This window comes from Zootoca vivipara, chromosome 6, assembly GCF_965207765.1.
Source record: "Zootoca vivipara chromosome 6, rZooViv2.hap1.1, whole genome shotgun sequence".
NCBI lineage: Eukaryota > Metazoa > Chordata > Lepidosauria > Squamata > Lacertidae > Zootoca > Zootoca vivipara.
This window is the reverse complement of record NC_142589.1, coordinates 93,143,148-93,164,715: the sequence shown is the minus strand read 5'-3', so window position 1 is coordinate 93,164,715 and position 21,568 is coordinate 93,143,148. Positions and strand designations below refer to the sequence as shown.

General features: G+C 48.3%; 1 protein-coding gene and 1 long non-coding RNA gene across 5 annotated transcripts in view; one reads left to right on the top strand and one right to left on the bottom strand.

Annotated features, from left to right (window-relative positions):
- Positions 1 to 4,109: 4,109 nt before the first annotated feature.
- Positions 4,110 to 20,455, bottom strand: LOC132592262 (uncharacterized). 3 transcript variants are annotated; one of them, XR_009557707.2, is made up of 4 exons: positions 20,206 to 20,455; positions 16,502 to 16,563; positions 15,498 to 15,568; positions 4,110 to 4,840 (listed from the first exon to the last, which is right to left on the bottom strand). It is a non-coding gene; the product is annotated as an uncharacterized LOC132592262 (long non-coding RNA). The 3 variants fall into 3 exon arrangements; XR_015950762.1 differs by lacking the exon at positions 4,110 to 4,840 and adding an exon at positions 8,754 to 9,916; XR_015950763.1 differs by lacking the exon at positions 4,110 to 4,840 and adding an exon at positions 13,039 to 13,481.
- Positions 20,456 to 20,466: 11 nt separating this feature from the next.
- CRLF1 (cytokine receptor like factor 1) overlaps positions 20,467 to 21,568 on the top strand; it is a 41,925-nt gene continuing 40,823 nt past the window's right edge. Inside the window, exon 1 of one of the 2 annotated variants that reach the window (XM_035119054.3) lies at positions 20,467 to 21,044. In XM_035119054.3, the coding sequence (XP_034974945.1) occupies positions 20,975 to 21,044 (70 nt within the window). In that variant the 5' untranslated portion in view covers positions 20,467 to 20,974. The remainder of the gene's footprint in view (positions 21,045 to 21,568) is intronic. The other variant, XM_035119055.3, reaches the window with a different exon arrangement.

Sequence of the window (21,568 nt, the reverse complement as noted above, 5' to 3'; positions counted from 1 at the left end):
GAGCAACTAAAACAGCTTCTGAAGCATTTGCCACCCCAGTTTCTGATGTGTGAGAGACCCCCAGGGGTTATTGTGCTTACGCTGAGTTCAATTTTCTTGTGATGAAGGTCTGCGGAGAATAGGGTGTCTTTCGGATGCGTTTGATTCACACGCACACATATACAACCCGAGCATAAGGTGGAGGGGCTCGAAGCATCAACACCCCAACATCTTTTCTCCATCTGTTGCCGCTTTGGGATCCAGCGCACAGCAAGCAGGTCTCGTTGTCTTCCAGCTCAGCCCTCTCCAGCTGTTGTTCTCCTACCTGTCTGTGAGTGTCAGGAGGCGGGTGGAGGATGGGTGGCGGATAACAGATTGAGGCTGAATCCTGACAAGACAGAAGGACTGTGTTGGGGGCACAGGGGTCAGGCGGGTGTGGAGGACTCCCTGGTCCTGAATGGGGTCACCATGCCCCCCGAAGGACCAGGTGCGCAGCCAGGGGGTCATTTTGGACTCACCGCTGTGTCCAGGGCAGCTGTTTATCAGCTCCATCTGATACCCTCCCTGCCCGCAGACTGTTTTGTCAGAGTGGTGCATGCTCTGGTTATCTCCCGCTTGGACTCCTGCCATGCGCTCTATGTGGGGCTGCCGTTGAAGGTGACTTGGAAACTACAACTAATCCAGAATACGGCAGCTAGACTGGGGACTGAAAGACCTACATTGGCTACCAGTACGTTTCTGAGGACAATTCAAAGTCTTGGTGCTGACCTTGAAAGCCCTCAACGGCCTCAAAGGCCCAGTATCCCTGAAGGAGCGTCTCCACCCCCATCATTCAGCCTGGACACGGAGGTCCAGCTCCAAGGGTCTTCAGGCGGTTCCCTCCTTGCGAGAAGTGAGGTTACAGGGAACCAGGCAGAGGGCCTTCTCGGTGGTGGTGCCTAGCCTGTGGAACACCCTCCCGTCAGATGTCAAGGAGATAAACAACTATTTGACTTTTGGAAGACATCTGAAGGCAGCCCTGTTTAGGGAAGTTTTTAATGTTTGATGTTCTGTTGTGCTTTTAATATACTGTACTGTTGGGAGCTGTCCAGAGTGGCTGGGGAAACCCAGCCAGATGGGCAGGGTATAAATAAATTTATTATTATTATTATTATTATTATTATTAGCCCTGTTTCTTTCGGGTGCAGGGCAAAAATGTTGAGCTTTATTTAGGGGAGCCAAAGTTGTTGAGCTTCTTTGGGGGGAGCCAGTGATCTATCACAGACGTCCAGTGATCTACCGGTAGATCACGATCTACCTGTTGGACGTGCCTGCTCTAAGTGAATGAATGAATGAATATTTGCATCAGCCATCAGCCATAGCAATAAAACGACACTACGATATACAAAGAATAGACATAAAAAGTCAATTATATACAATACATTTTAGGGGTTTGAATCAGTAGTCAAATAGTGGACCTCAGTCTGATTGCCCCAGCTAAAAACCTTGCCACCTTTGCTGTCCCCTGCTCATCTTGATCTGCCCAGAGAAAGGACACTGGGGCAGTGGCTGGGCGACCCAGAATGGACAATAAAAGAGGGGGGATAATCTCATTCCTCAAGTCTTTATAAAGAGCACAAGGTGTCAGGAGTATGGGCAGGAGTCAGGCTCTGGGGCCTGTAGTGCCTTGCAGGACTGGGGCCTGCCTCAGCTTGTGCTGGGGAAGCAAGGCGTGGCCACACAGGTGAAGACCTCAGCTTGTGCTGGAGAGGCAAGGAGTAGTCACCCAGGTGAGGCTCTTGAGATCTCACTGCACCTGGTGGCAGGGGCTGGGAGGGATAAAAGCTCAGCATTTCCCTTCAGCTCTTTGCCACAGCAACGCTTTCCCTGCCTGGTTGCATCTGGCCTCCTGCTCCTTGGACCCTTGCCTTGCCGACGCCTTGATTCTTGCTCCGTGGACCCTTGCCTTGCTGACGTCTTGATCCTTGCTCCGTGGACCCTTGCCTTGCTGACGTCTTGATCCTTGCTCCTTGGACCCTTGCCTTGCCGACGCCTGGATCCTCGACCCTTGGACCCTTGCTTTGCCTTCGCCTTGCTCCTCGACCCTTGGACCTTCGCCTTGCTCCTCGACCCTTGAGCTTTCGCCTTGCTTCTTGCTCCTTGGACCTTGGTCTCTGCCTTGCTCCTTGACCCTGCGACTGCCTGCTACTGGACCCTCAGCCCTGCACCTGTTCCTGCTTCTGCACCTCCATCTTGCCTCTGGTCCTGACGCCCGCCAACCGGACCGTGACACAAGGCACCGACTCGGGATTGCCATCTCCACAGGGATGTTTTTTGTGTCACATCTGTTGGAATCGTCCCTCAAGTCCAGCCAGTGTGGTGTAGTGGTTAAGAGCGGTAGACTCGTAATCTGGGGAACCGGGTTCGTGTCTCCGCTCCTCCACATGCAGCTGCTGGGTGACCTTGGGCTAGTCACACTTCTCTGAAGTCTCTCAGCCCCACCCACCTCACAGGGTGTCTGTTGTGGGGGAGGAGGGGAAAGGAGATTGTTAGCCGCTTTGAGACTCCTTCGGGTAGTGATAAAGCGGGATATCAAATCCAAACTCTTCTTCTTCTTCTTCTTCAGCCGAGGGCAAGACATTCAATCTTGTGAGGGTAAAGGCGCGTCTATATTTTGGAATTGCTAGGTGATGCAGACAGGGTGCCAGAGATTCGAAAGGGGAAGGTGGAAAATAGTCACACCATGGGCAAAATTTCCTTATTGTGGCCAAGTCGTTCTGACGCTCGAGATCATTCAGGCGCTGACAAATTAGACAGTTTGCTTTACTAAAGCCCAAAGTGAGTACAAAGTGATGTCATGCGGGTGTCGGGTGCCCAGTCGGTCCAACACCCCGGGCGATGATGTCACCGCACCCGGCTCCCCCATTTTTCACCAGGCCCGTGCCGACAGCTCGGCCGCCCTCATCCGTCTTCCGAGGTGGCGAAAGGCCCGTCCGGGAACAGCATGGCATCATGGCCAAGGAATGTGGCTCGGATCCTGTTCCCCAATGGTGAACATCTGTTTGCCTTGCCAACGGTCCGTGTGATACGAGGGCAGAAAACAGCGGGCGCCTTGGCATCCCTCTCTGAATTCTCAGCGGGTGCCCAGCCTGCCAAAACACCAACCGGTTGGGGTCCAGGCGGGCCTCCCGTACTTTTTTGACCACCCTGTTGTCGGGGAGGGCTTCTCCCCCCCCACCCCACCGCACTGCCTCCATCCCTGGGTCCATCATTCGCTTCCCAAGGAAGGAGGGAGCCGCTACTTCGCAATCATGATCAAAGACACTTTGCAGTCGTATCGTATTTTCCCTCCAGAGTGTCTGAACATTCTTGTATGTTCCACTGGCGTGTTGGGTGAGTATTTAGGGAATCTGCGCCCTGCGTTTCTGGGGTATATGGGGAAATTATTTATTGACTTTATACAGTTCTTTTTTCTGGGGGGGGGGTACGCAGCGGGAGGCATACCCCTAAACATTTTGCAAATCTTTGTCCTTTTGTCCATTTACTGTCTTTATTTTCCCTGATTTGAATTATAAAACAGTGGGTTTTTTGAGTCAAAATGAGAGTACCCCTAAACATTTTTTAAAGAAAAAAAAAAGCACTGAATTTATATATTTGTTGAATTTATATACCGCCCTATATCCGGAGGTCTCAGAGGTAGTGTCACTGGTGAGGACTTCTGTGAACCGCCCTGAGATCTTTTGATGAAGGGCATAATAATAATAATAATAATAATAATAATAATAATAATAATAATTCAATAATAATAATTGAAAATATGTTTAGAATATCCTTTTCTTTAAAAAAAAAGCAAACCCAGAAGCTTTTCTTTTAGGAATCGTACGTGCTGAAATTCCAAGAGACTTCTCATGTATGTGACCATGGCTTCCCAAATATTATTAGACGCAGTTCTTACCAGAAAAGAATGGCAGATTAAACTGATGGGGACTTATGCAGAAATGGCAAAACTTGACCGGAAGAATTAGAAATCAGGAAGACCAAAATTTCAATAAGGAATGGGGAAGATGTAGAATTTACCTTTAAAAAAAACCATTGCAAACCATTAAAATGATTAGTAGGGTTGGAATGACGCTTGCAGTTAAACGGCGGACTGTGGTTCTATCAGAGAAATTGTTCCCCCCCCCAAAAAAATGGTTTTTATTTGATTTTACAGATATAAATTTATAACAAAACCATGTACATATCCATATAAAGAGATTTATCTGACTCTCGGGACTCCCCCCCCCCATCTGCATATTATTTCATAATCTGTGCTTTATATCTATCCATATTGTCCATGATATTTGTTACATTGTTGTTGTTGTTTAGTCGTTTAGTTGTGTCCGACTCTTTGGGGCCCCATGGACCATAGCACGCCAGGCACTCCTGTCTTCCACTGCCTCCCGTAGTTTGGTCAAACTCATGTTCGTAGCTTCGAGAACACTGTCCAACCATCTCGTCCTCTGTCGTCCCCTTCTCCTTGTGCCCTCAATCTTTCCCAACATCAGGGTCTTTTCCAGGGAGTCTTCTCTTCTCATGAGGTGGCCAAAGTATTGGAGCCTCAGCTTCAGGATCTGTCCTTCCAGTGAGCACTCAGGGCTGATTTCCTTAAGAATGGATAGGTTTGATCTTCTTGCAGTCCGTGGGACTCTCAAGAGTCTCCTCCAGCGCCATAATTCAAAAGCATCAATTCTTCGGCGATCAGCCTTCTTTATGGTCCAGCTCTCACTTCCATCCATCACTACTGGGGAAACCATAGCATTAACTATACAGACCTTTGTTGGCAAGGTGAAGTCCGCCCCTTCTGTGATGTATGTATGGTGTTTTGGGGGGTGGTCTTGAGCTACAGGGGAGGCAATTTTCAAATGTCTATATAAGAGCTTGCACACCAATGTTCGGGGTTCCTGTCCTCCCTCCCTGGGGGGGGGGGAAAGAGCGGGGGACCCTGTTGCAACAGATTAATAAAGATCAGGCTTACTAGCTGCTTTGCTTCTCAATATTCTCTGGCTGGCCTCTGTTATTTTCTCCTACACCAATAGAGAACCTACAAAAGAACTCTATACGGGCTCTTGGGTACCCCATAAGGGAAAAGGAGCAGTTTTTTCTTCTAACAGCGGCCTCTGTTATTTTCTCCTACCGACAGAGAACCTACTTAAGAACTCTATAGTATGGTTACCGCAAGGGACACGGGCGGCGCTGTGGTCTAAATCACAGAGCCTAGGGCTTGCCGATCAGAAGGTCGGCGGTTCGAATCCCCATGACGGGGTGAGCTCCTGTTGTTCAGTCCCAGCTCCTGCCCACCTAGCAGGAAAGCACGTCAAAGTGCAAGTAGATAAATAGGTACAGCTCTGGTGGGAAGGTAAATGGCATTTCCGTGTGCTTCTCTGGTTCGCCAAAAGTGGCTTTGTCATGCTGGCCACATGGCACAGAAGCTGTACGCCGGATCCCTCGGCCAATAAAGCGAGATGAGCGTCGCAACCCCAGAGTCGGTCACGACTGGACCTAATGGTCAGGGGTCCCTTTACCTTTTTACTAAAGTTACCAGATTTTTTTCAATTTCAATGGATTTTGTATGGGGACTGATTTGTAAATCCGGGGACTGTCCCCAGGAAATAGGGACGTCTGGTAACCTTACTCTTTACGGGCTCTTGGGTACCCCATAAGGGAAAAGGAGCTATATTTTTCTTATAACATCCTGCATGCAAAGACAGGCTCTGGCGGACGTAGCAGGTGAGACCAAGAGTGGGTCCAACGGCCAAGAAGGCTGTGTCTGTAGAGGGAAGCGAGGGGCAGATGGGGCTCGTCCACCTGCGAAGGGAGCCCACCTAGAAGAAGGAAAACTCTGGCCCTAAACCTCCGCTGCCTTGCAGGATATCTTTGGGAGAAGAAAAGGCTCAGGAGGAAACCCCAAGGTGGGCTGCACAGGCTTGTAATCTAAAGAGACACGTCACACAAGGGGAAAGGAACAGGGAGGGGAAAGGAAAAAAGCAAGCTCAGGCACCAATTCTTGATACCTACTGAGATGCAGGGAGCTCCTTGTGAGTAGGTGTCACTTAGGGCTGCCTTACGTCCAGGTCTTCCCAGACGCATCTGGGAATTGGGCTTCGAAATGGCGTCTGGGTGGATTTTGGCCGAATCGGCAAAATGTCCAGGAAAACTTGGACATATGTCAGGTAGGGCAATTTTTAAAAAATGCTTTAAAAATCCAAGAAAAGCCCAAAAACATATTTCGGGGGGGGGGGGGAGTGTGGTGTAGAGATGTTCCCCAAAAAAGCTCAACAACTTTGTGCAAAAAGTTCAACAACTTTGTCCAGATTTTCGTGAGTATGGCAACGCCTACAGTAGTCGGGCAATTTATCTAGCACTCTGCTGGAAGGGAGAGGACATTTTGAAAAATGTAACGTGATAAAATCAGAGCTCGACTCTGTCCCCCACAAACCCGAAATTTGGCAAGTTCCTGCTCTTCCGCAGCCGCTCTTCTGATCCATCCTGGTCTATGGAAGTTTTGAAGAAAGCCCCTCTCCCCGAACCCTTTTAACAGCGCACCCCGTGTCTGAGCAAAAGTCGTTAACCTTAATTGAGCACCTTAATTGAACCGGGTGCGCTGACAGCAGCTGGACACGCCATGCAGGGAGAGGAAGTAGGGGGGGGGAGTGATTTAGGAGCCCGGCCTGTGATGTCGAAGTTCTTCCACATTTTCATAAGTTTATTTTTTAAAAAGATTTTTTTTAAAAAAATGGTTTTCTGTGTGAGCTGCCACTTGTGTACTGTATTTTGCATTTTTATATTGTCATTTTATTCGGTGACATGAGACCTGGCGGGTATACAATTTTAATAAATCATCATCATCATCGATCTTGGGAGTTTTAAAAATTATTGGTTAGACTTGCTCCAGACTCAGACAGAGCTGCGACAGGTAAAGCACACGACTTAATTCTCAGGGTTGTGGGTTTGAGCAAAAGATTCCTGCATTGCAGGCGGTTGCAAAGTCAATGGACTTTATGGTTCCTTCCAAACTCAACCATTCTTTCCCATCTGATCCAAATGTCCTGTTTTTTCCAGGGACAGTCTTGGAATTACAGAAGCCGTTTTCTCTTCTGCGATCGAATGGTGGATGAGTTTCATGAAATACAACAGAGCCACACCTGATATTCAGTACTGGATTTACGGATCAGCTAAACAGGCTATAGCTTAGGGCCCCACTCTCTTGGGCCCCCCCAAAAAAACTAAAAGAAAAAAACCTGGATATACGTTTCCAAAATATAAGATAAAAAACACATACAGCAACAGTGTTTTGTGTTGTGTAGGCTCCTAAGATATAAGTCAGGCATAGGCAAAACTCCGGCCCCCCAAATGTTTGGGACTACAATTCCCAACATCACTGACCCCTGGTCCTGTTAGCTAGGGATCATGGGAATTGTAGTCCCAAACATCTGGAGGGCCGGAGTTTGGGGATGCCTGATGTAAGTCATGGGCTTAGCCTGCTCCCTCAAATATCACTGGTTTGCTCCTTTCTATATATAGGGTGCCTACATTCTGCATGTGGAAATGGCTTGAGATACCTATTAGGTCCATCAATTACTATACAGTGGTACTTCGGTTTATGAATACAATTGGTTCCGGAAGTCTGTTCATAAACTGAAGCGTTCATAAACTGAACTTTCCCATTGAAAGTAATGGAAAGTGGATTAATCTGTTCCAGACGGTCCGTGGAGTACTTAAACTGAAGCGTTCATAAACTGAAGCGAACTTTCCAATTGAAAGTAATGGAAAGTGGATTAATCCGTTCCAGATGGGTCCGCGGAGTACTCAACCTGAAGCGTACTTAACCCAAAACATGGGTGTAATTGGTTCTGGAAGTCTGTTCATAAACTGAAGCGTTCATAAACTGAAGTGAACTTTCCCATTGAAAATAATGGAAAGTGAATTAATCCGTTCCAGATGGGTCCGCGGCGTTCATAAACCGAAAATTCATAAACCGAGGTGTTCGTAAACCAAGGTTCCACTGTATAGCATACAGTTACAGCTAGGTAGCCGTGTTGGTCTGCCGTAGTCGAAACAAAATAAAAAAATTCCTTCCAGTAGCACCTTAGAGGCCAACTAAGTTTGTCACTGGTATGAGCTTTCGTGTCCTTGCACACTTCTTCAGATATATAGCATATATTCAACACACACAAAACAGCGACAAAAGACAGCTGGACGTATAAAGGGCCCTATTACCTTCAGTAGCTGAGGGCCTCATCAAACCTAAATTTGGCCCTGCTGATATTTGATGCAAGCACTCCCCATAGCTGCCAAGTTATCCCTTTTTTACAGGGATTTTCCCTTATGCTGAATAGGCTTCCTCGCGAGAAAAGGGAAAACTTGGCAGCTATGAGCACTCCCTTCTGAAGAGTGTAGCACCACGATAGGAAAACTACAGTTCCCAAGGTTCTTTGGGGGGAGCGCCACACACTTTCCCAACGTGCTTCAGGTGTCTGGTGCAAGCCCCGTTTTTACCGGGCTCTGCAAAGTTCTGCAGCCGTTCCCCCCCCCAAAACCCCCCCACACATATGCACCCTTGACCCCAGAAGGTGTGTGATTTATGACTCTGGTTCCGCAACACATGTGAAGGGGGGGGGAACAAGACTATCTCTCTTCCCACCTGCGCCAGCCTGCCTCCCCCCCAGCATCCTCCCCCCTCCAACCCCATTTTCCCTTTCATCTCCACCCCACCCCCTGCTGCGGATACCACCCTTTCTTCACCAACCCTCATTAACGTAATTTATTGCCTTGCACAAACCCCTCTCCCCCCCCCACAGCTTAATGGGGAACACATGGGGGGTTTAAGAAAATTGGAGCTGGCGCAATGGCCCGAGAAGGAGGGGGCACGATGTAGTTTTGCAATTCTCGTGGCTTCCAGTTCTGAATAAGTTTTCTTTTGGGGAGGGGGGGGGCGTGCTCCTGCACTTTTGCAAAGTTCCCCCCCCCAAAAAAATGCATTTTTGCATCTTATTCCACTCCGCTTCAGACACGAAATGTGAAGCGTTAAGTCGTACACCGAAGAGCCCTGCAGCTGGATGAGGCCCAAGGCGACCCCATCGTATGTCCGGCATCCTGTTCTCACAGTGACCCACCTGGAAAGCCCACAAGCGTCGCCCTGAGTGCGAAAGCCACTCCTAAGCAATTGGTACTTGGGAGCACAGCTGCCACTGACTGCAGACTGCCTCCTGGTTAGCCGCGGATGCACTTAGGCAGGAAGAACCAGATGCACAAATATAGGATGGTGGACACCTGGCTTACTAGCAGGGCATGAGAAAAGGATCTAGGGGCCTTGGGGTGGACCACAAGCTGTACATGAGCCCACAGTGTGATGCAGCAGCAAAAAAAGCAAATGCTATTCTAGGCTGCATCCACAAAAGTCTAGTGTCCAGATCAAGGGAAGTCATAGTCCCAATTTATTCTGCCTGGGTCAGACCACGCCTGGAATAATGTGTCCAGTTCTGGGTGCCTCAATTTACGAAGGAGGTTGACAGGCTGGAAGGTGTGCAGAGTATGGTGACCGAGATGATCCAGGCTCTGGAAACCCAGCCTGATGAAGAACGGTTGAGGCATTTGCAAACCAAGCCTCATGAGGAACAGTCGTGGCAGCTGGGTACGTTTAGCCTGGAAAAGAGGAGACTGGGAGGAAAGAGGAGAGCTATCTTCCAATATCTCAAGGGCTGTCTCATGGAAGCTTGTTTTCTTCTGCTCTGGAAGGTAGGATTCGAACCTGTGGCTTCAAGTGACGAGAAAGCAGATTCCGACTCAACATCAGGAAGGGCTTTCCGGCAGTAAGTGCTGTCCGACTGTGGGGTGAAAGGTAGCAGACTCTTCTTCCTTGGAGGTTTTTAAGCAGAGGTTGGACGGCCATCTGTCTGGGATGCTTCAGCCGAGATTCCTGCATCACAGGGGGTTGGACTAGATGACCCTTGGGGGTCCCTTCCAAATCTACAATTCTTATTCTACGATAGCCCTCTCCTCCCCCATGAATTTGTCCAATCCTCTCTTAAACCCACGTCTAGATTTTGGCAATTATTTTTTCGCTCCGGATTTTCACCTTTTGAAACACAGCAGCCCTTGTTTAATGTCACCCTAAGTGCCTTGAATCCGACCCAGGAAATTTATTTCCTAAAATTTATATACTACCTGATTGTAAAAGTAAGGAAGCCTCAAAGCAGTTAACAGTCTACTAGAGCAATTCTTTTCATATCAACGGGCAGGGCCGGATCTAGGTTGGATGAGGCCCTAAGCTACTGAAGGGAATGGGGCCCTTTCTACGTTCAGCAGTCCTTTGTCAACAACAAATGGTTGCCCTTTTTGTGTTGAATATATGCTATATATGGTAATTTATGGACCTAATAGGGATCTCAAGCCATTTGCACATTTGCTAGAGCTCGTTTAGTTCATACTAATATATGAAAATATATGAAAGGAATGTCATATGGAGGAGGGAGAAAGATTGTTTTCTGCTGCTCCAGAGAAGTGGACACGGAGCAATGGATTCAAACTTCAAGAAAGAAGATTCCACCTAAACATTAGGAAGAACTTCCTGACAGTAAGAGCTGTTCGGCAGTGGAATTTGCTACCAAGGAGTGTGGTGGAGTCTCCTTCTTTGGAGGTCTTTAAGCAGAGGCTTGACAGGCATACGTCAGGAATGCTTTGATGGTGTTTCCTGCTTGGCAGGGGGTTGGACTGGATGGCCCTTGTGGTCTCTTCGAACTCTATGATTCTATGATTCTAAGGGAAATAAATTCATACGTGAATCTGGCACTGGCAACCAGTGTCATACATGAAAGACCACTGGCTTCTGACAAATTGCATTTCGCACTGGTGTCGACTTCTGGGCTGTCTCCAAGGGCGGTCCCAGCATGAGCTCGTTACAGTAGTCAAGAGCTCGGGGAAAATAAATGCTGAAAATGAGCAGGGATTTTAAAATACCCCACTTCCCTTAGTTAAACTGGTCTCCCTTTACCCGACCTGCAAAACCTTTAAGGTGACCCGCTCTGCTGACAAAAGCTGGTGGACGTCAAAGGAACTCTGTGTATGCTTTGATAATTCTCTGCCCGAAAAGACCTTTTCGAACACTTGCTTCCATTGCAGTACCCCCTCTGACCATTATCGAGCGTGGCGCTGCAAAGCAACAAATGTCACCTCCACTGTCTCCCCCCCCCCCCATAGACTTTGGAGCTGGACTACTACCATGCTCTCTACGCGGGGCGTCCCTCACAGCCTGGAAAATGCTGTCAAGGCAGAATGCTGCAGCGCAATTGCTGGCAGAAGTGAGGCCCTCTCAGCACCCTCTGCTCAGAGGTCCGCAACCGGCTCCTGATTTATTTCTGGGTTAAATTCAAAAGGTATGAATAAAGGTATTTTAAAAGCTCGGTGGCTGATTCACCTTCAGGGTGGTAGCAGATAAGACTTGGGAACTCCTTGCTCCTTGACACTGCCTGCCAAAACCTATTTTGTTTGTTTGTTTCCACCAAGTATATCCAGGCACATATTTGTGTGTTCCTTTCATCCTTTTAAAAATCTGTTTGCTGATTTTATACGATGTGTTGAGCAGACACTGGCAAATACAAAACGTGCCTTTCTGAACAGGCAATTTTTTCTTATCATGTATATATTGTGTGTTAGGGACCCAGGTGGCGCTGTGGGTTAAACCACAGAGTCTAGGGCTTGCTGATCAGAAGGTTGGCGGTTCAAATCCCTGCAACGGGGTGAGCTCCCGTTGCTCGGTCCCAGCTCCTGCCAACCTAGCAGTTCGAAAGCACATCGAAGTACAAGTAGATATATAGGTACCACTCAGGCAGGAAGGTAAACGGCGTTTCCGTGCGCTGCTCTGGTTCGCCAGAAGCAGCTTTGTCATGCTGGCCACATGACCCGGAAGCTGTACGCCGGCTCCCTCGGCCAATAAAGCGAGATGAGTGCCGCAACCCCAGAGTCGGTCATGACTGGACCTAATGGTCAGGGGCCCCTTTACCCTTTACCTTTATATATTGTGTTTGGTTTTTTTAAAATAAAACAAAGAAACCCAGCTGATTTCATGTATATTTTGGATTTTCTTTTAAAGCTCACTTGATTTTAAGCATCCGGTTTGGTTGCTCATTTTAACACATCTTTTATTAACCAGGCAGAGAGCCTTCTCGGTGGTGGCGCCCTCCCTGTGGAACGCCCTCCCATCAGTTGACAAGGAAATTAGCAACTGCCTGCCTTTTAGAAGACATCTGAAGGCAGCCCTGTTTAGGGAAGTTTGTAATGTTTAATGTTTTATTCTGTTTTTAGTATTCTGTTGGGAGCTACCCAAAGTGGGTGGGGTATTATTATTATTATTATTATTATTATTATTATTATTATTATAGATTTTGATGATTAAAGAGCATAGCTGTCCATTTCCCACACAGGTGTAAAAAGCAAAGGAGCAGGGTGGTTTTAGACACTTTCAGGTAAGTTGGCAACCTTTAATGCTGCCCTGGCCATTTGTGTGTGGGACGATCGGTGAAGATGAGAGGAACTGAGATTTATGCACCCTGGCAGGAAAACCTCTCTGTGCACCTGCTCACAATATGCACAGCTCGCAGGACAGGGCTGCCGGCCTCCTCAGCTCCAGAACTAGTAAATCTGCCCTGGTTTTAATAGGAAAAACCTTCCCGTCTCTTTGCAACAGGCTAATATTTACAGGCTGTTCGTCTCTCGGCTTCCCCTCTTCCTCCAGGCAAGATGGCTCGGTTTTGCAGCTTTCCTTTTCAGAAATTAAATATTAGTACCATCTTATTCTCACGAATAGGGCAGCTGCTGGCCCCAGGGTTCAATTTCCCTCCATCTTCGGGTAGCACCAAGGGAGACTTCTACTTATTCCAGAAACATGAGGACCAGAATCTTAGCTTCTTTTTAAAGGAAGAACCTGGGCTGGAGCAGGCTTGATATCTTTGAGTTGAGTGTGTGTGGTGTGTGTGTGTGTGTGTGTGTGTGTGTGTGTGTGTGTGTGTGAGAGAGAGAGAGAGAGAGAGAGAGAGAGAGAGAGAGAGAGAAGCCGGTTTTATTACCTAAGAGCATTTAAAACCCATTTTAATTGCACAATGGGGATTTGTCCAGGATGTGAGTTGGCAATTGTGTCCTGAAAGGGTCCTTGGGGGCTGGTGAGACGCTCCGAGGAGGAAAGACGGCAGGTGTTTGGGACTTTCCCGTCGAGAGGAAAGGCAAATGGGAAGTTTGTGTGGAAATTATGCAAAACCCTGGAGGAAAACAGAGAGAGGAAAGTTCTCCCTCCCTGTCTCATTACGCTAGAAGGCATGGAAATCCGAGGAAGCTGAACGCTGGGAGATTCAAGATGGAAGGGTCGTCTCATGTTTCCATGGAACTTCCAGGGCCAGAAGCAGTCTATCTTGATTCCTCTGTTCTCTCTGGGCATCACGAGAACAGGATGCCTGGGCTAGGTGGGCCACAGGCCCAAACCCATCAAGGGTCTTCGGTGCAGAAGGTAAAAAAAGGGAATTAAGATGAAAAAGAAGCAGGTCATTTCTGTACAGCCCCCCAACCAAGCCCTGTTCTTCCACTCTGGCCCTTGTCCAGACCCACCTGCTTGCCAAATGCAAAGTCTAGTTTGTCTGGGAGGGATGGGGGGGGGGAACCGCTTGGGCTTGCAGGGAAACGCAAACATAACAGCTCCTTCGAAGGGATAAAGCAATTTTCCACATCGCCCCCGCACTGTGCGCTAGCAAACAAAACAAAAACCTCTCCCGTCTCTCTCTTTCTCTGTGCCAACTGCCACTTCCTTGAAGGCCTTCTGTCAAGACCCGGAAGGCCAGCTTTCTTTTATTTCGCTCCGCCATCTCTTATCTTCTCTCCCCCCTCTCCCAAAATAAGTATGACCACAAGAGGGTCACACATACTCCCAAGTGTCCCTGTTTTCCTGGGACAGTCCCCGTTTTACAGAAGCCATCCTGGTTTCTGTTTTGATTCTGGAATGCCCCTTTAAAGGTAAAGGTAAAGGGACCCCTGACCATTAGGTCCAGTCGCAGACGACTCTGGGGTTGCGGCGCTCATCTCGCTCTATAGGCCGAGGGAGCCGGCGTTTGTCCGCAGACAGCTTCCAGGTCATGTGGCCAGCATGACAAAGCTGCTTCTGGCGAACCAGAACAGCGCACGGAAACGCCGTTTACCTTCCCATCGGAGTGGTACCTATTTATCTACTGTACTTGCACTTTGACGTGCTTTCAAACTGCTAGGTTGGCAGGAGCTGGGACCGAGCAACGGGAGCTCATCCCGTCACGGGGATTCAAACCGCCGACCTTCTGATCGGCATGCCCTAGGCTCTGTGGTTTAGACCAGTGGTCTTCAACCCCCGGGCCACGGACCGGTAGCGGTCCGTGGATCAATTGGTACCGGGCCGCCTAAGGATCATTAAATACAATTAAATTAAAATTATTAAATCAAAACAATCTAAATAAAATATAAACAATAAACGCCCCCCCCCCTCAGCGGGCCACAGTAAAATTATCAAACGTTGACTGGTCCGCGGTGATAAAAAGGTTGGGGAGCACTGGTTTAGACCACAGCGCCACCCGCGTGCTTCCTTAGGACGTGTCTGTTTTCATCGGGGAAATGTTGGAGGGGATGGAATAGGATTTTGGCAGGAAGCTCCTCCTGTTTCTCCTCTGTTTCTTGGTTTGTTGGAATTATTTCATATTTTGCAAGATGCTGAGCCTATGCTTCGGACTGGCGTATGTCTTACTACGGAACCATTTGGATATATCAGTTGATGTCTGTTTTGAAGGACGTTCTGTAAGTAAAGCTTTGAATAATATCTAATGGGGTCCGGACTGTGCTTCGTTTCCAAAATATTAATAACTACAAGAGACACAGCATAAAAGGAATGTGATTTGGGAGGGAAGAGGAAAGAAGAAAGCTCAGGCACTTCAGAGATAGACTGCTTCTGAACCTGGAGGCTGCATTTAGCATCCTGGCCAACGGGCATGAAGAGAGCGACTCTGTTTATCTAATAATCCTTGAATTTTCCCTCACCTGCGACAGATCTGTGCCCACCAGGCCCCACCCACCCCAAAGCCCCACCCCTAACTGCCTAGCTCCACCCCTCGACCCTTCCAGGCCCTGCCCCTTTCATCCCCCAGGCTCCGCCCATTGCATTGGGGGGGAGGGGGTTTTCTGCTGCGTTCCCAAAGAGAAAATTTCTTTGTCATCCCCTACTTGGAGAGAAAGGAGTTAAAAGGGGGAAAGGAGGTTAATAAATGACCTATTAATCTGGCAATGGTAGCGAGCAAAGATTTCAAGTGGGAAACAGGCTAGTCTGCGGGATTCTTTGCATTTCTGCCTCTTTTATTTGCCCCCAAAGTCCTTTAAGAGTAAGGAAGGATGTAGCAAACAAGAGAGAGCTTGGCTGAGTTGTCACGCCACCGAGTCAAGATGTTTCTTTCTAATATCCAAGAGTTTTGCGAGCGCCACGATTCCTGGCACATGCTTACCTAGAAGCGGGGGTCTCGTTGAACTCAGTGGGTCTTACGTCCGAGTAAACGTGGCTCCCGGGATGTCACAACTGTAAAATGAGAAACGAATGCTTGCGCTATGTGAGCGGAACACCATACACCAGGCATCCCCAAACTGTGGCCCTCCAGATGTTTTGGCCTACAACTCCCATGATCCCTAGCTAACAGGACCAGTAGTTGGGGAAGATGGGATTTGTAGTCCAAAACATCTGGAGGGCCGAAGTTTGGGGATGCCTGCCATACACCTTCAAAGCGCATTTCCCACCCCATCCCAAAGAACTCCGGGTACTGTAGTTTGCTAAGGGCTCTGAGAGTTGTAGCGCCGCAAGAGGGGAAACTAGAACTCCCAGAGTTCGTGGGTACGTGTGCTTTCGGTGTATGTTGTGCACGCAGCCAGGGCACAATTGGGGCAGACCCACACTATGCAAAAACACCCCCTCCAAAGAATTCTGGGAACTGTAGTTTAAGGGTGCAGGGGGGGGGACTTCAGTTCCAGGAATTATTTGAGCGGAAAGTCATGTACATTGGATATGCTTTAAATGTATAGCGGTTTTATTCAGCTTGGGTAACAGAATCCGGGAGTTGGAAGGGACCCCATGTGTCATCTAGTCCAGCCCCCTTTGCCCCACCCACAGCAGACTGGTGGCCCCCAGAAGACTTCACACAAAGGGAAATGGACCCTGCGTTTAAAAAGGCCCCCCTTTGAAGATGGTATTTCAGCAGGTGACCTACCTATCAGGGATGTTGTGCATCCCACAAATGGGGGTGGGGGGGTGGACCAAATGACCTAGGCCAGGCATCCCCAAACTGCGGCCCTCCAGATGTTTTGGCCTACAACTCCCATGATCCCTAGCTAACAGGACCAGTGGTCATGGAAGATGGGAATTGTAGTCCAAAACATCTGGAGGGCCGAAGTTTGGGGATGCCTGACCTAGGCAGTCTCTTCCAACTCCACAATGTGTCGAGCGGTCTGTGGAACTCACCGCCACAAGATGTCCACCTGGGGCTCGCTTGCACGCTCTGCTGCTGAGCTACGGCCAGTTCCCTGAAAGAGACGAAGCAAGTTTCTAGTCCTCACCATTCCGTACAAACGACCCATGCAATCGCCAACCTGGAAAGCTGCCGTATCTATAACAATAACATTATAATAATTTATTGTTTATGCCCCGCCCATCTGGCTGGGTTTTCCCAGCCACCCTGGGCAGCTTCCAGCAAAATATTAAAATACAATAATTCCTCAAATATTGGACTGGGGGGAAAAGTTAGATGGGGCAAATCTTAATACTTGGTGCACTAAAATGTGGGCTATTGCTGTGCTGGAGGGGAAAAAACAACAGCTAATAAGTTGAGAGTCAGTAGAGAGCCAAAAAGGATTATTTCATAGTCCTGCATTGCAGGAATAATTCCTGCATTGAAGGGGGCTGGACTAAATGACCCTTGGGGTCCCTTCCAACTCTAAAATTCTGTGTTTCTACCTGCTTGGCCTGACTTTAAAAGGGCTTGTGCAGAGTTCCTCTTGCCTTGGGCCTAGAAAGCAGTTTTGCCTTCACCCTGGAAAATCCACTCTTTCGCAATAAATTGGAACAAACAGTAGTCCGCAGAAAACCCAACTGCTGTTTACTCCGATTCAGTGCTAAACCGCGGGTGTGGATGAGCCCTTTATTTTGTTTGCGAGCAAGGGGGAACATGGACCCCTCCCGGCTGATATAGTGACTCCAAATCCTAGAATCGTAGCTTTGGGAGGGACCCCCAAGGGTCCTCTAGACCAACCCCCTGCCATGCAGGAATCTTTTTTGCCCCACGTGGTGCTCGAACCCACAACCCTGAGATCAAGAGCCTCGCGCTCTTCCCGACTGAGCTATCCTGCTGCCCCGCACTTGGCACAACAGGGCCCACGTTGCGTATCACCTTACCTTGTTTAACCATTGCGTTATGAATAGTTCCAGTCGCTACTTCCCACGCATACCTGTGGTTTATTTATTTTGGTTCGGCTTTTGTTTGACAGCGATCCTTAATTGCGTACGGACTGTGCAAATTGTCGCGAGAGATTCCTGTACTGTATAATATTTTTCTTTAAAAAATGAAATAAATAAATAAAAGGTTCTAGTCCTCATGAGAATGGCAGAGTTTCCGTCTCCTCCTAGATGCTGGGGATTCGAACTCGGGACCTCTGGCATGCAAACCGGGGGGGGGGGGAGAGAATGCCAGTCCCCGTGACCCCGAATAAAAATTCTTTATTACGCTAACCAAAACCTGGGGCAGAGGTGCAACCCTCGGTGCCCAAAGAGGGTTTTTTTAATTTTAATTTTGGAAGCAGGAGGGGTTCCTCTTTGAGGCCTGGCTAAAAAGAGGAACTCTGCTGGGAGGTTTTCCTCGTCCGAGATTTCTCCCGCTTGGTGTGGGATGGGTGATTCATCCCGCGAAAGGTCGAGGGGAGAGAAAATAGCCACTAAGACACATTCCCGGCAGCTGGGTGACTCAGTGGGTGTTTGAGGCACCAAACCAGCCCCCCAGGATAAACTATGCACAAGCGGTTTTTGCAAAAAAAAAAAGGGGGGGGAGACTGTCATTGCCTGACCTTACAAACAATTGCCTGCTCGCCTCCCACCAAATTTTACTCCCTTCCTGGAAATTTGCTCATTGTCGTTCATGCCGTTTTCCTCGCCTTGTCTTTCTTGCAGCCTCCGGACTGCAAATCCAGCTTTCTGGCCTGGCTGCGTTTACTTGGCAAAGGGGTCTGTGTGCAGAACTCTGCTCGTGCTCAGAAGCACCCTGGAAAGTGAGGCTGGGGGAGGGCTGTCACCTGCCTTGGCCTGTGGAGGATCCCAGGTTTAAGGGGACGAGAGAAACAGAGACCCTTGTCTGGAAGTTAGAGAAGGGGAGGGAAAACCTGAGACAGGTGGAGCGACGATCTTATTCGGCACAAGACAAGATTCCTAGTTAATTCAGTCCTTCATTCAGAATCATGAGGACTAGAATCCTTATTTTGAAGGGAAGGGCTGCCGCTCAGCAACTGAGCACCTGCTTGGCGCGCAAAACGTCCTGGTTGAATCCCAGGTAGGGCTAGGAAATACATCTTTCTGAAACCATATACTGTATTCTCTTTATCCAGAACATGGGTAGGCAAACTAAGGTCTGGGGACTGGATCCGGCCCAATGGCCTTCTAAATCCGGCCTATTGGCAGTCCGGGAATCAGCGTGTTTTTACATGAGTAGAATGTGTGCTTTTATTTAAAATGCATCTTTGGGTTATTTGTGGGGCATAGGAATTCGTTCATTCCCCACCCACCCACCCAAAAATATAGTCTGCCCCCCCACAAGGTCTGAGGGACAGTGGACCGGCCCCCTGCTGAACAATTTGCTGACCCCAGATCCAGAACAGCGAGGACTAGAATGTTATTTCATTTTTGAAAGGAAGGACCGCTTCATTTGCCTGCAGAAGGCCCATATAGCCCCTAGTCTCAGCATCCTCTTCTCATAGTGGCCAACTAGTTGCCCCAACGGGAACCCAAAAGCAGGATTTGAAACGAGAGCAACTCGCAACCCCCCCCCCCCTGCTGTGGTGTCCAGCAACTGAGTTTTGCAAGCAGAGAAGCTTTTTTTTAAAAAAAAAAACTGTTTGAAAATATATATGGAATTTGCCATTAACTCATCTGCGCCATCTAATGTCACATTTGTATAATACACTTACAACGCACTTAAAACGTTATACAGTATAGGCAATTCCTTGCAGAGCAGTTAAGTTCCTTGGCACAAACGGGGGCATTTCCCAGGCCTCATAGAATTGTAGAGTTGGAAGGGACCCCGTGGGTCATCTAGCCCAACCCCCGGAAATGCAGGAATCGTAGGACTTGAACCCATGACCCTGAGATTAAGTGCCTCATGCTCTACCGACGACTGAGAGATCTCTAAAAGCCAGCTTTATCTCCTTTTAATTTTTTTGTGGGTGCTCACGGATGGACAGGTTTCCTGAATTTAGCAACTGATATGTGGAGGCAGAAAGGTTTTCAGGGAGGGAGGAAAACCAAAGCAATTTGCAACCTTTTAACTTACTCAGAACTCTTCATCCAGCCTTGTGTTACTCAAAAGCTGACAAAGTTGAATCGGCCCCAATTATAGATAGATAGATAAAGAGAGAGAGAAGGAGGAGAAGGAGCCACCCCATTCCAGGAGCCTCTGGGATGGGGGAAGATTTCAAGTTCGACATAGAATTGTCCTGAATCCTGGGGGGGGGGGGGGAGAATCCACCCATTTCCCCCTGAGATATTCTTTTTCTTTACCTATCAATTTTGGGGGTGCTTGTTGATGGGCAGGTCCTTGAGTTTAGCTATATGGGAGCAGAAGAAGGGGTTGGGGGGTGAGGAAAAGAGGAAGGAAGCCATACCAGTTTGCAAACTTTTAAAGTTACACAGAACTCTTCAGCAGCGCCTGTGGCGGAGCCCTGCGCAACTCCAAAGCTGGCACGATTGAGTCAGCCCCATTTTCTTTTTTTAAAAAAAAATCAAGTTAGACATACCCCCCCAAAAAACGCGCGCGCACTTTGTCGCCTTGCCCTGTAAAGCTTATTCAAACTGCATTGGCACGCGAATAAACCCAGGCGTCCGATTCCTCTGTCTAGTTGTTGAGGTCAGAGGGGGTTGGGGGTTGCAAGACTGGACTGCGCACCCCCCCCCCGGGTATTACTCACCTCAGCCATTGCGCGGAGAAGGAGAACACAACGGGGGTGTTTGCGCATGAGAGAGGAAAAAGACCCTTTTCTCCCCTGCGAGATTCCGCCGCCCCCCCCCCGTCCCAGAAAAAATAATAATCTTCCTTACAATAGAAAGCAGTCTTCAATAGACATGAGCCAAAAAGAGAAGGGTGGAAAGTTGAGTAGGTATTTACTGCCCTGAGTCAGAAATGATCTTTTCAGCCTGCTGATTGAGCAACAGGCAGGATAAAAAAAAAAGTTGGGTTTTTGCGGGAGGAGAGAAGTGGGGAAATGGAAAGGGGTTTAGAGTGGGGAGATTTTGGAGAGAGAGAGAGAGAGGGAGAGGGAGGGAGAGGGAGTGGGAGACGCCCCTCTTGCAAAAGGATGGGTCTCTCGCCTGCAGGTCTATTTCAGAAAAGGACTTGCTAATTTCAACTTCATTTACTCTCACCACCACCCAAAAAATAATAAAAAGCCCACAGGGGCGGGGATGGGCGGGGTGTAAAAAGCGCATTAAGGAACTTGTCAAGTTGAACTGTTCAGACTTGTAGGAAATCTCTTGTTTGTCTCTCCATAATATTCTCCTTTTTTTCTTTTTTTGGAGGAGGGGGGAAGCTTTGGGGGCAGGGGAAAAAAAACCTTATCTATCTAGCTGCTTTTTTTTAAGAAGAAGAAGAAGAAGAAGCTCTCAGGGAAGAATAAGAGAGGGAACGGATTCTCTTCCTCCCCATTTCATCTTATATCTAGTTTTATAAATTGCCCTCCCATGTTCTGCATCATGAGCAAAGTATTTGTTCTGTGCCTGTGGATTCTCCTCCGAGTGGATTCCCTAATGTGTGAGTACAGCCCTCCGGAATCTCTCCTAATTTCTAATCTATCTGTTCGTTTATTTTATTTTTGGTGGGCAGATGGGCGCCTGGCGCAGCCGGAATTGCAAGAGATGGGGGGGAATAAGACTTGGGCGCCCGGAGGCGACGGTGATGGGCGCGTTTGTTTGCTTTTCTTTGCGGAGCGGGGGCACAGGAAACCGTGGCTATTTAAATATTTTTTTAGAAAGCAGTCTCTTCCACTTAAAAACAAAAAAACAAATAGATGCCCAAGAGTCTTCTTTGTTTGTTTGGGGGTGTGTGTCCTTATTTTTATTTTTTTATTTAAGAGGGACACTGCGTTGTCGAGCTTGGGAAGGAGAAAAAGGCTGATACCAGCCCTTATAATATCTGTTTTTTTAGCAAGAAAATTGATTATTATTTTTTGGTTGTGGGGGGCTGGAGGGATGAATCTTAGCCGTGCCAGGCAAAAAGTCCCATAAATAACGAGATCGGAAGGAAAAGCGCCACCGGGAGTTTCAAAGCGCTGTGAT